Genomic DNA, 12,404 nt, shown 5'->3' with positions numbered 1-12,404 from the left:
AAAGAAATGGTGACACGTCGAACAGCAGGCAGTCTTTGACAGCAGCATCCCCTCACTGGTACTCGTCATTATAGAGCAGGCAGGGGTCTCCAACTCTGGTACTTGAGGGCCCTTGTCCAGTATGTTTTCCACATCTCCCACCACATCTGATTCAGATGATCATGATCATTTGATTTTGGTGTGTTGGAAGATATGGAAAATAAACTGGATAAGGGGCCCTTGAGGGCTGGAGTTGGAGATCCCTGTTATAGAGGCTCTTATTTTTGAGCCTCTCTAGTTGTCAAAAAGAAAAAGCAAACCAAGCCACCAGAAGGTATGTCTAATATTTCCATGTTTAATATTGTGTGCCTTTTGCTTTGCAGTGGAATGAAGACTTGCTGACTGACAAAAGGAGCAATGGAACTTAATTGGTGTTTTGGGAAAAATGGCCTTCCTGGTAAGTATCTTTTTGATTGAAAATACCTGACATGGCTTTATTTATTTTTTGTTGAACCTTTTTGACTTGTTCTTTTTTTTTCCTTCCAGAATTCCACCCAAGGGGAAGAGGATTTTTTTATCCATTTACTGATGGACTATTGCTCTGCTCCACATGTACTCATCTCAAAAGCTCTAATTTGTGGAAAAATAAAAGAACTTGAAATGTACACATGTATTTTTCTTCATATAACTAGAAAAAAAAAGAATGCAATTGATTTGAATTTTTTTATTAAAAGATGTACACTTAGGTATGGCCAGTCTGCTCCACCTGTAAACAAGACAATTTTTTGACTTAGAAAAAAAATTCAACAGCCATTGTATTCTGGACTTAGTCATTTTTTTAAACAGAAAAATACTTAGAATATAAAAAAGGAAAAAAAAGACCATTGAGGGTCTTGGGTCTTTTTTCTCCAAGTGTTTTAACAAAGACAATTGACACTCAAATCTCTTTTATTAAAATTTCTGATGGAAAAAAAAAAAGTAAGATCCTCCTTACCTTAAGGATCTGCCACCATGAGCCAGAGACCTCTGGACTTAACCTATACAATAAGAGGGGGAAGTCAATAAAATAGATCTGGATGAATACTTGGATATTCGACAATAAACTAACTTCAGAAGCCTGCCAGCAGAGTTCAGAGATGAGGCATCATCTTCAAGTGGGCAACCTGGGAAGATCACCTGGCCACAGAACTCTGGACTTAACCTATACAATAAGAGGGGGGGAAGTCAATAAAATAGATTTGGATGAAGACTTGGATATTCTACAATAAACTAACCTCTCAGAAGGCTGCCAGCAGAGTTCAGAGACGAAGCATCATCTTCAAGTGGGCAACCTGGGAAGATCACCTGGCCATCATGAGCCAGAGAACTCTGGACTTCACCTATATAATAAGAGGGGGGGGTTAGTCAATAAAGTTAATCTGGATGAATACTTGGATATTCGACAATAAACTAACCTCTCAGAAGGCTGCCAGCAGAGTTCAGAGACGAGGCATCATCTTCAAGTGGGCAACCTGGGAAGATCACCTGGACATGGACCTGATGCGTGCAAAAAAAAAAAGCAAAAATTGTCATATACAGAGACTGGAGATTCAACAGATGGGATTAGTTTTACCGTCATCTGGCCCAGTCTCCTCTCCTGTAACCAACCTCAAGGGTTTGAGTGTTCTGGGAGAGCTGCATCTTGATTTAACCAAGCTATTTGGGAGTGGACAAACAATTAGTACAGGAAAAAGCAAAATTACAATAAACAATATATCTCGGCTTTGTTTGAATCAATTAAAAGTCGTTCTACACGACTCGACAATGGAGAAAACGGACTAGATCTCTTTGTATTAACATCAAGACGACGCTTGACGTGGTCAAATGGAAAGCGTTGTCGTGACGCTAATGCTAAGATAGCTTGTCACATGCCGGTGGGAACAAGGATCCCAAACTTAAATTGTCGACGGTGTGGTCAACCTGGCATTAAACTAACAGATTTGTTGGCGTTTTAGTTCAATTGTTTCCTAATAAAAATGACAGAAACGCACTTAGAAAGCCAGTAAATTGCTTAACGCCTTACCTCGTTGGCGTGCTGGACGTCCGACAGCATAGAAATGGCTGCTGGAGAAGACGAGGCACTGCGCATGTGCGTAATTTACGCAGCTGGGCTGATAGACGTAACCACGCCCATATGGTCCCACCATATTGAATGTGGAAAAGATGGTGGCTTGCTTACCGCGCTCCAAGAGGTGTTATGTCCTCCAAACACAATGTCTATGTTTTGAAGATGACGTAGTGATGAGTTTTGGGGTCTTGATGCTTTAAAACAGCACGTATGTTAGTACACTAATGTTATCAAATCTTGAATAACGTTTTTAATGAGTATTTTACAACATCAACTCACCTTTATTCAAGGCCATCAGACTCAATGAATAGTTTGACATTTGAAACGTAAAGAATCCCTCATTGTATTGTATACAATAACAACAAAATAAATTAGGAAATCTTTGTTTGGTGTTTATTGAAACACATTAAAAATTATATAAATTTTAAAGAGACCCACATGACCTGGATTTGAACCCAGGACCCCAGAGATGTGAGCACAACACGCTAACCACTCAATCCACCGGTCCACCTTAAATAAAAAAAGTCTTACTATAAATGGTCATTTTTTTCTAAAACAAATTAAAGCCTTTATGGTCTTTCTTTATTGGTTATGAAAAATAACCTTGCGATGCCACCTGACGGTCCAGTGGTTCTTCCGCCTGACTTGGGTATGGCCAGCCTGGGTTCAATTCCCACTTAGTGGTGGAGTGTGTGGTTTTCTGTTTCATATAAAAGACCATGTGTAGTAAGGCTTTTATTGGCCGGAGGCGGGGAGGGACCAAGACAGTGGGTGTCCCCCCTCCCCAAATCTTGGTGTCCCCCTAAAGAAGTGGCCAGGGCAAATTCCACACATGCGCGACCAGGATTTGAACCCACGACACCAGAGAGAGAACGTGCGTATATTAGAGATGCCACTGCTTCTAAGCAAACACTTTAACACTTAAATCATTCTCCATTTTAACATAAGTTTATTCCCAGATGGTCGGTCTCCCATCCAAGTACTAACCAGGCCCGACCCTGCTTAGCTTCCAAAATCAGACATGAGCAGGTGTTTTCAGGGTAATATGGCATAAGCCCAACTAGGAAATGATATCCGATATTTTGAGTAGCACCTACAATTTTACCAAAAGCAAACTTTCACCTGTTTAGTGCACATTTTTCATTGAATTTGGCCCACACATACAGAGTGTTCCAAAATGTTTGACCTCATTCGGTAGGCCAAATCATTTTGAGACGGCAGAGTTTATCTCTGATTTTTAATGGAGCAGGTTTGTGAAACCTCCCTGCGTAGTAGAACATTTGAAGTCATTCCCCCCCCAAAAAATGTCAAAATGATTGGCCTATGAAATGGGGTCAAATATTTTGGAACACCCTGTATATTTAAAAAAAAAAGTGTAACAACAACAAGGCCATTTTTGAGCCTAAGAATACTCCCACTGGATGAATGCGTGGCTTCCCAGCATGCTTTAGTTGTTGCTGTGTTGAACAGTAGAGAAGCAGAGCTTGAGGGTGTACGGGTACGGACCGGCTGAAAGAGCCACACATTGACATGAATAAACTCCCGGCGACCACGACGGACGGTGCCGCGACTGCTACGTACTTGCGTTTTTCATCTGGAAGTGGTTAATCAAGGCCAGGGCCTCCATGGCGTCGTTGATGGAATCCCACTCCAGCAGGCCCGAAGCGCTGCGGTCACTTGTCGGGGCGCCACCTATCCGAGGAAAACAGGTGAAACATGTAAGCCAGGGGTGTCAGACTCGGGTTGGTTCGCGGGCCGCTTTAACGTCAACTTGATTTCACGTGGGCTGGACCATTTTAGATATAATATTTAGATTTTTTTTAAATAAATGGATTAAAAGAACTGGATTAAAAGCCCTGAAAAATCTGTTTTTATAGATCTAAAACAATGTTTATTTGAGCTTTTTTATATATATTTTTTTAGATTTTACAAAATGATTTTTGAACTAAAAACACAGAAAAAAAATGGATAAAAAATGGATTAAAAAATGACAATTATTGATTTAAAAGGGGGAAAATCAGGAAATTTAATATACATCTATACTCTTCATTTGATCCTAAAACAGAAAGTCAGCACTCATGATTTTCTTTCCCGGGCCACACAAAATAACGCGGCGGGCCAGATTTGGCCCCCGGGCCGCCACTTTGACACATGATGTAAGCTTTCTTTGACGCCATTTTTTTCCCATTTCAGAGCAAATAACGGAAACTTACTTTTGCCCGAGAACATTTTGACGTTGTCGGGACTCTTGACGCCGAAGTCGTCGCAGACCTGTAGGCAAAAAAAAGATGGTGTCACGTCAGATTCTCTTAAAGCAATGCCGTCCGTCTGTTTTTTTTTTTCTCACCTGGGAGAAGATTTCGGCCGAGACGTCGGGCTGCGCGTTGAAGAAGTGCAGCACGTTGCTGGGGTGCTGGATGCGGTTCTTGGCCGCCTGTTCGGGCGACGTGAAGCGGTTGTTCCTGGAGCCCTGGAAGTCCTTGAAACTGCTGGAGCCGTCCCCGAGCTCATAGAACTGGCCCGGCACGATGGCCTGCTGCTTGGACACGCTGCGGATGGCGGATCGGAGAGAGCCATCTTTAAAAACCCCGCAAAAAAAGAAAAAAAAAACGAGTCCGATGTGACGCGTCTTCTCACCACACGTTGAGCTTCTGTCCAAACAGGAAGTTGTTGTTGAGGTGAGTGATGGCACGGTCTACGGCGTAGCAGTCGCCCATCTCCACCATGGCAGCGCCCGGCTTGCTCTTCATGAACTTCACCTGTTAAAAAGGATGTCAATAAACGTCTTACAATGTGGGCCACTGAAATCTTGTATCCATTCTGGTTGTGATGTCATAAAAAGAGGACATTCCCTAACGCAGTGTCTCCCGACCTTTTTTGAGCTGCAGCACTTTTTGCATTGAAAAAATCTCAAGGGACATTTAAAAACCATGTCGCCTATATTAATAATAGTCATTGTTATCAAAGTTTTATCAGCAGGACTCACATCAACCTCCAAAAAAATCGAATTTGTTCACACTGACTTAGCTAATGTCACCAAAAATGGATGTTTGCGTCACCCTGAACAACTTCCAGTTCGAGTGATGCAAAAATAAGTAGTTTCTTAATCGCATAATTTTATGACTGTTCTACAACTATTACTTAAATTTAATATTACGCAAAGAAAAATGTTGGGCTCACAGACTTAACGTGGCCAAAAGTTGATGACATAAGAGAAAAATAAGCAACAATATGACTATTTCACAAGTCGAATCTTGCAATAGTATAATCTATAATTTAGCGTTCATCATATTTTGATTTTAACCTTGTAATAGTTCAATTTTAGTCTCGTTATATTCACATTCCTTTGCTGCCGTAATGCATTTTGAGTGGAATCACTTGCAAATTGTCAAATTTCAGAGCCAAATTCATCTTCTACATCCCATGTATCAAAGTGGCGGCCCGGGGGCCAAATCTGGCCCGCCGCATCATTTTGTGTGGCCCGAGAAAGTAAATCATGAGTGCCGACTTTCTGTTTTAGGATCAAATTCAAATGAAGAGTATAGATGTATATTAAATTTCCTGATTTTCCCCCTTTTAAATCAATAATTGTCATTTTTTAATCAATTTTTTCTGTGTTTTTAGTTCAAAAATCATTTTGTAAAATCTAAAACTATATAAAAAAAAAGCTAAAATAAACAGTTTTCGATCTATGAAAAAAAACGGAATATTCAGGGCCTTTAATCCATTTATAAAAATAATAATAATTGTCATTTTTTAATCCATTTTTTTCTGTTTTTAGGTCAAAAATTATTTTGTAAAATCTAAAAATATAAATAAAAAGCTAAAATAAACATTGTTTCAGATCTGTAAAAAACTGAATATTCAGGGCTTTTAATCCATTTATTAAAAAAAATCTAAATATTATATCTAAAATGGCCCATGTGGAATAAAGTTGACGTTAAAGTGGCCCGCGAACCAACCTGAATCCGACACCCCTGTTCTACATATAAAATTACAATACCGCTGTCACCAAAATTTTTCGTTAGCACTTTCAAGGATATTTTTCACTAACCCGCAGCACGTTGCCGTAGAGACAGAAGATGTTGAAGACGCGGTCTGGGTTCATCTTAGCCGCCTCCAGTCCGTACACCATGACCACCGGCGAGTCTGCGTGGGCGCCGTACTCGCCCGGGGGAGGCGGCGGGGCGCCGTAGCTGGGCCCGTAATTTCTCCCGCCACCACGCCCCCTCATCGGCGGTGCCATGCGGCGACTCTCGTAGGGCGAGGAGGCGTAGCTCTCCTCGTAGCCGTGGTAACTGCCAGCTGTCGGAGGAGGGAAATGAAACGGCGTGTCTCGGATCCAGACGCCATTTTTAGTAGGCGCCGGGGTCTCACCGTAATCTGGGGGGTGGTCGCCCAGCAGGGCTGGCTGACGCTGACGCTTGTTGGGGTTGCTGCTCGTGTCGTCTGTCAGGCAAAAAAATAATAAAAATAGGCAATCAGGAATGAGTAAAAGTCAATATAAAATCCCAATAGACGCATAGACATTAATCAGTAATGCAGACAAAAAAATACAGCAAACACACAGAAAAAGGACAAAATCTAGCGACAAAAAAGCCACACGGCTAAATGAAAAAGCTGTAAAAAAAAAAAAAAAAAAAGAGAGAAAGTGACATGCTCCAGTCAAAACAGGACAGATGGCAAATTCTCATGCAACAGCGCCACTGTTCACCCAAAGGGCAATCAAACGTTGATATCAAACAATAACTAAGTAGAAAACCAGTTATGTTGCACTGCGACCGAGTCGGGGTGATTTCCAAAAGCTAACGAACACTCGGCACGTCGCATCCCCGCCCAAATACGGGGCGAGGTTCTATCGGGGCTCCATCTTCCCACGACGAGAAAACAAAACGCGGTGTCATACGGGATTCATCTAAAGTGGTAGTGGCATTCCTTGCGGGTGCTCGCTCGGGTGGGATTAGACGGTCAACCGGGAGCACGACAAAGGCTAGGCACGTGCGGGCGAGAGAACACACCCGCGTTGCTCCCAACGCCGTCGCCATCTGTGCGGGTACACAATCACACACATTCAGAGAGGCCATACAATACGGTCACAACGTCGCCGCGTTTGGGCGGCCGTCACCGGCAACAACAAAAATGGCCGCCCGGAGCGGGCCTTGGCTTCCGGCGCCTCGGTTACGAGGTCGACACTCACTGTTGTCAAAAGGAGGGGAGCGGGGGGACAATTCTGAATGGGGTGGCGCTCAGGAGAGCGTGCAGGAAAAAACCGTTTGTTCAAAGTGATGTGCGGCCATGTTGGGTGCTGACGAGGCTTCTCGTGTTACTTACTGCATGCCAACACACCCAGGACAGACGGAAGGGGAGCCTGCGGTAGTTTCGGCACTCCGTTACTCATTTCACCGCACACCCATAGCCTCGTTTGCGGGAGGGAGAAAGAAAAGAGTGGCCTCCCGTGAGTGGCTTTTTGGGAGGGTCCGCCTACGAAGAAGGGAGGGAGGGAGGCCGGCCTCCCAGGCAACGCGGCGGCGGCCTCACGCGGGAGGACTTAGCCGGCGTCTAGACTCTGAAAGATGGGAGACAAAGTATCGATACAAGGACACGGATAAGGCGGAGTCAGCAGAAATGGGCCTGCGTGTTTCTGTTCTGTTCTGTTAGGGTGTTGTCAGCAGTGTCTTCATCAGTCGGCTCTCGGTGCGTGTCAGTCAGTGTGGGCCTCGTTTTGATCTGTTTTCGGGTGGGTGCTTGGTTTGTGCTCTCCTCATTGATGTCAGTCTCCATTTTGGGGAGGTGCAGGTGCTGGTGGTGCTGGTGCTGGTAGTGGTGGTGGTGGTGGTGGTGAGAGGGTGTGCTCATGAAGATTTTGGAAGGAGAGGATATGCCGGTCAAGCTTTTGGAGCGCCCACATTTTGTATCTGGGACCAAGCGTAGCTTGGCGTTGTCGTCGAGTGATGCCAAATACAGTCCTTGACCGAGGGTGGGGGGGCGTGTGAAAGCGCGTGTGTCCTCGGTGAAGAACACAAGGTGATGGCGGTGATGTCGGGGTGGGGTGGAGTGGAGTGGGGTGTGCCTGCCGCTTTTCCCCCTCCTGTACGTTTAGCGTGATTTGTGCCCGAAAGTAACTGTCGGGGATGAGTTGTGTTTCCAGACACACACAAAAAAAAAAGTCTAAAAGGGGGAAAACATGTTAAAGAGAGAAGCGCACATTTAAAAGATGCAGCCCGTCAAAGGACAATCTGGTTTTAAACTCTATGTGCACTATAGGAAAAGCGAGATTTCAAAGAGAACGCATTGTGAGCTGGAAAAAATACACTAAATTTGAAGATATAAAGTGGAACCTCTTGAAATCTAGAGACCTTTACCTGATCCCCCACCAACATTGAAAATTAAAAAAACTTCCCTCAGCATCTTTGAGAGAATTGTTACTTTCACTGCTAAGATGTTAAGTCTTTACGTTGGTTGCATAATTAAAAGGTTTAAAAGGGTGACGCATGTAAAGGCCAAAAGAATCGCTTCCAATCTACACTTCAGCGTTAATGTTTTTAAATTGACTATAAAGACGTTTTCGGCATTTTATGTATAATGTACATTCAACTTTAATGCCCAATAATTTATTTGAATCATTAATCACGTACCGTATTCTCCGCACTATAACGCGCAGCGGATTATAAAGCACATCTTTAAAATTTGCTTCATAAATAAGGCTTTCAGTTGCACCTTATAGTGCGGAAAATATGGTAAATTGGGGGGCAAAACTGGTAGTTGGTCACAATGGTAGTATTTGTCCAAAAAGTTTGAGAAACACAGTTTTTTTCCCCATATTTTAACCTACAGCAACGGGGCCATTGTTGGACCTTGGAGGCGCTACTCTACACCTCCAATTTAAAGTCCCACTGTAACACAATTTGATCAATTCACATAACAGTGTTTGGTGTTGAAGATGGCAATGTTCCTCTGCGAGTTGACTACAATAAGCGAGAGCTACTCGTGAAACCATGGATGGCCTTGATTGACATTGTGATGCGTGCGCTTGTCTTTGTATGAAGCACATTTTGGGAAACATTTCTGCGTTAATGCGGGTGTTACCTGGGCCACCCAGATTGGGATTCGTGTAGTCCCAAGTGTCCTGGTCGTTCTTGAACACGTTCAAACGAGTGGGCTGAGAAAACAAGGCACAGTGACGTATTTAACGACCAAGAAATATTTGAAGAAGAAGGTCATTAGTCTCGGAGGTCCGTCTGGGTTACCTTGGCGTATTCAATTTTCAGAGTGCAGCATCCGGAGTAGATGTCGGCTCCGTTGAGAGAAGCTTTGGCTCGCTGGGCGCTTTGAACCGAGTCAAATGTAACGCTCAAGTTAAGGCGTCCACTTGTCCTACGAGTATTTTTTACCACTCCCCTAATTCACCAATGAACCATTTAAGCAGTTTTGATTGGGAAATGTCAACTCAATGACACAAGCATCACATAACTTTAGTTAAAGTACCGTATTTACTCACATAATACACCCGCATATAAGCCACACCCTTATAATTGATGAGTTTTACCATTTCTCGCGTATAAGCCGCACCCTGTAAGGAAGTTAATATGCCTGTCTTTGTAAATGCAAAATATCAAATTATTCAATTTGAAAAAAAAAATGTCTATTTTGATGAGAACCCGAAATTATTCCATTTGAAAAAAATAAATGTCTATTTTGATGAGAACCTGAAATTATTCAATTTGAAAAAAATAAATGTCTATTTTGATGAGAACCTGAAATTATTCAATTTGAAACAAATAAATGTCTATTTTGATGAGAACCTGATGCTTTTTAATGACAGAAATTAAAATTTTCTTACCAGAAATTTAAGATGTTGTGGTGGCCAAATTGCTTATAATGTCAAAATATCTCTTTTTTTTTTTTGATGGTTCGTACTACTGCCATATTTGTAACAAGGTTATGCGGTACAAAAGAGCACGTTTATAACCGTGGTGGGCTGGTGAGTTTTTTCACCTTTTATGCAAGATACATTTTTTCTTCTTCTTGAATTTCATTCATAAACATCAAAATAAATTTAGCTTAGCATTTTATCTGTTTATCTTTTCTCTATTTTGAAATAAATGACCGTATCGGCCGCATTTTCTTGCGACATGGCGTTGTGATTTTTCGTCTTTGTCGCCGTGCAGTTTCGTGCATGTCGTCATTTGCGGCTTATATGCGAGTAAATACGGTAAATGCAAACCGAGGACTTCAAAATGCTCTTTAAGGATATTCCACCATCGCCTGCACGCCGTTCTTCCTAAAGATGACAACTCTGTGGACAGGTCCGCAATTGTTGCAAATTGTGTAGAGGACCTCCTGCAGGGAAAGACCCGATCAGTTGTCGAGATAAAACTGAATCTTTCGGTTTTGGCTCTCTCACCGTGGTGATGGGGTAGATGGGGTTCATGATGGTGAGCAGAAGGACGTTGTTGACACTCCTCGAGTCGTCCGAGTCGCCCGGCCTGGAAATCTTCTGGCTGGTGGAGAAGTTGATGAAGGCTGGGTGGCTAGCGATGTACACTTGGTTGTCGGCGGCGTAGGTCACGGCCGTGGTGGAGCCGTTGATGTCCTCGTACTCCACCAGGGCTTGCCGCTTCTTGGGCATCAACACTACGTAGCTTTTGAGTGGAGACGAGTTTGAAAATGCTCAGGGTGGAGATCCTTATATATTCAGATTTATCAAATGAATGTACAGGGGCCTCACCTGATGGCTCCAAACTCCTGCAGGGAATCCGTTAGGTCTGACTCCGTAACGCCATCCACCAATCCTCGGACATGTACCACTGCGGATGGAAGGGTTTTGTGGGGGTCTTCATAGCCCTATCACAGAATGGGGGGAAAAACATTGAGACATGATTGGATTTGCACCTTTACCTTTAAAATTGGGCAGTGGCTCCGTAGCCGTATGGCTATTTAGCCCGTAAGAATTCTGTGTGGGGTAAATAGTAAGAAACTACATTTTATAAGGTTTATTTCCTTAATGTGATAATTGATAATGACCTTTATATAAAGATAACTAGGCCTACTCAACTTTTATGGCATACATTTATTAACAAAAGCACACAAACATTGATGGTAATAGTATTATGTTATCTCACAGATGTCTACATAGTCCATTGACACCAATTTTCTTTAGAATTGAAACAGTTCTAAGACAAGTGCTACATTATTATTAATTTTATAAGTGGTAAACTTCCCACCAAATTTGATAAAGATCAGATGGACAGTTAAAAAAAATGTAATAATAAAATTACTACATATGATATATATTTATAGTTTACTTTACCGGACACTCATTCAACGACTATTATTGGCGGGATTGTAAAATGGGAATTCACAGCCAGTCCTCTCCATTTTTAATAAATTGGATGCTTTATAGTCTATGGGAGGCAATGAGTTAAATACTATAAAATTAAAAAATATATCTTAGTGTTTTTGGGAGCCATAACCGAAGTGAATTAGTACATATGAAAATTGTATTCATTATAATTTTCTCTTCATAAATATAAAACAATGATTTATTTAAAAAGGTGACGTGCATAAAAATGCTTTAACTTAAAAAAGTGCATATTGCACACTAAGCTGAACAAAGCAAATACTTTATATAGGTGTAGTGTTGGTGAAGCGTTTGCAGTGGCAGGAAATGTAAATAAAGGCTAATTACGTATGTGGCTACCGGTGCGAGAACAAAGGCAGTTGTAAATAAGCACGGGGTAGGCAAAACATCATGTTTTCTAAGTTTATTCAAGGTCCACTTTTGAATTTTAGACGAAATTCGCATTACAGGGCGGACATTTTGGGGCTTGTTTCTCAACATCGGAAATACAAATGGACAAAAGCGACGGTGTGCGCATTTTTTCTTCGACGTGTTCACGGGTTCGGGTAGATAGACCTCAAACACACCTACGCAATATACTCACTGTGGACATTCCGTCGGTTTTCTGTCTTTTGGTTGCTCTGCCGTCTTCGCTGTAATATCGGTTTGTTGCAGTTGCCATGTTTTCGCGTCTTAAACACAACGGTGGCAAACTGTCGATGCTGTAAAATGGACGTGCATCAGACAAAAACGAGGCCTTGCCCTCGTGCCTTACGCCCGCCCCTTCTCGCACTGTAACCTGATTGGCCGAGACGCGGGTCCGTCAGATCACGAGGGTTTCAGCCAATAAGAAATCGAGATGGTGACGCGTTTTTCTCGCAACGGATTTTCAAATGAATACGGCTATCAAAAACACTTTAGTTCACGTGTTTGTATACACTCTGCATTACAATGGTCTATGATTTAATTTTATATGTG

The 12,404-nt window shown here is 42.4% G+C and overlaps 1 protein-coding gene and 1 long non-coding RNA gene across 3 annotated transcripts; one reads left to right on the top strand and one right to left on the bottom strand.

Annotated features, from left to right (window-relative positions):
- Positions 1–360: 360 nt before the first annotated feature.
- Positions 361–644, top strand: LOC144083296 (uncharacterized). The gene is made up of 2 exons (XR_013303516.1): positions 361–436; positions 526–644. It is a non-coding gene; the product is annotated as an uncharacterized LOC144083296 (long non-coding RNA).
- A 2,371-nt stretch (positions 645–3,015) lies between these two features.
- Positions 3,016–12,199, bottom strand: LOC144083751 (heterogeneous nuclear ribonucleoprotein L-like). 2 transcript variants are annotated; one of them, XM_077611794.1, is made up of 13 exons: positions 12,031–12,199; positions 10,815–10,930; positions 10,491–10,728; positions 10,341–10,426; positions 9,334–9,430; positions 9,173–9,245; positions 6,464–6,535; positions 6,141–6,391; positions 4,724–4,845; positions 4,434–4,635; positions 4,300–4,357; positions 3,668–3,778; positions 3,016–3,595 (listed from the first exon to the last, which is right to left on the bottom strand). In XM_077611794.1, exons 1-13 carry the CDS (start codon positions 12,106–12,108, stop codon positions 3,534–3,536), a joined length of 1,566 nt encoding a protein of 521 aa, XP_077467920.1. In that variant the 5' UTR covers positions 12,109–12,199; the 3' UTR covers positions 3,016–3,533. The 2 variants fall into 2 exon arrangements, with proteins under 2 accessions (XP_077467920.1, XP_077467919.1); XM_077611793.1 differs by having other exon boundaries at positions 6,141–6,535.
- Between the last annotated feature and the right edge of the window lie 205 nt (positions 12,200–12,404).

The sequence above is a fragment of the Stigmatopora argus genome, chromosome 10 (assembly GCF_051989625.1).
Source record: "Stigmatopora argus isolate UIUO_Sarg chromosome 10, RoL_Sarg_1.0, whole genome shotgun sequence".
Lineage (NCBI taxonomy): Eukaryota > Metazoa > Chordata > Actinopteri > Syngnathiformes > Syngnathidae > Stigmatopora > Stigmatopora argus.
The sequence above is the reverse complement of the archived record's forward strand: the minus strand, read 5'-3'. Positions and strand labels throughout refer to the sequence as shown.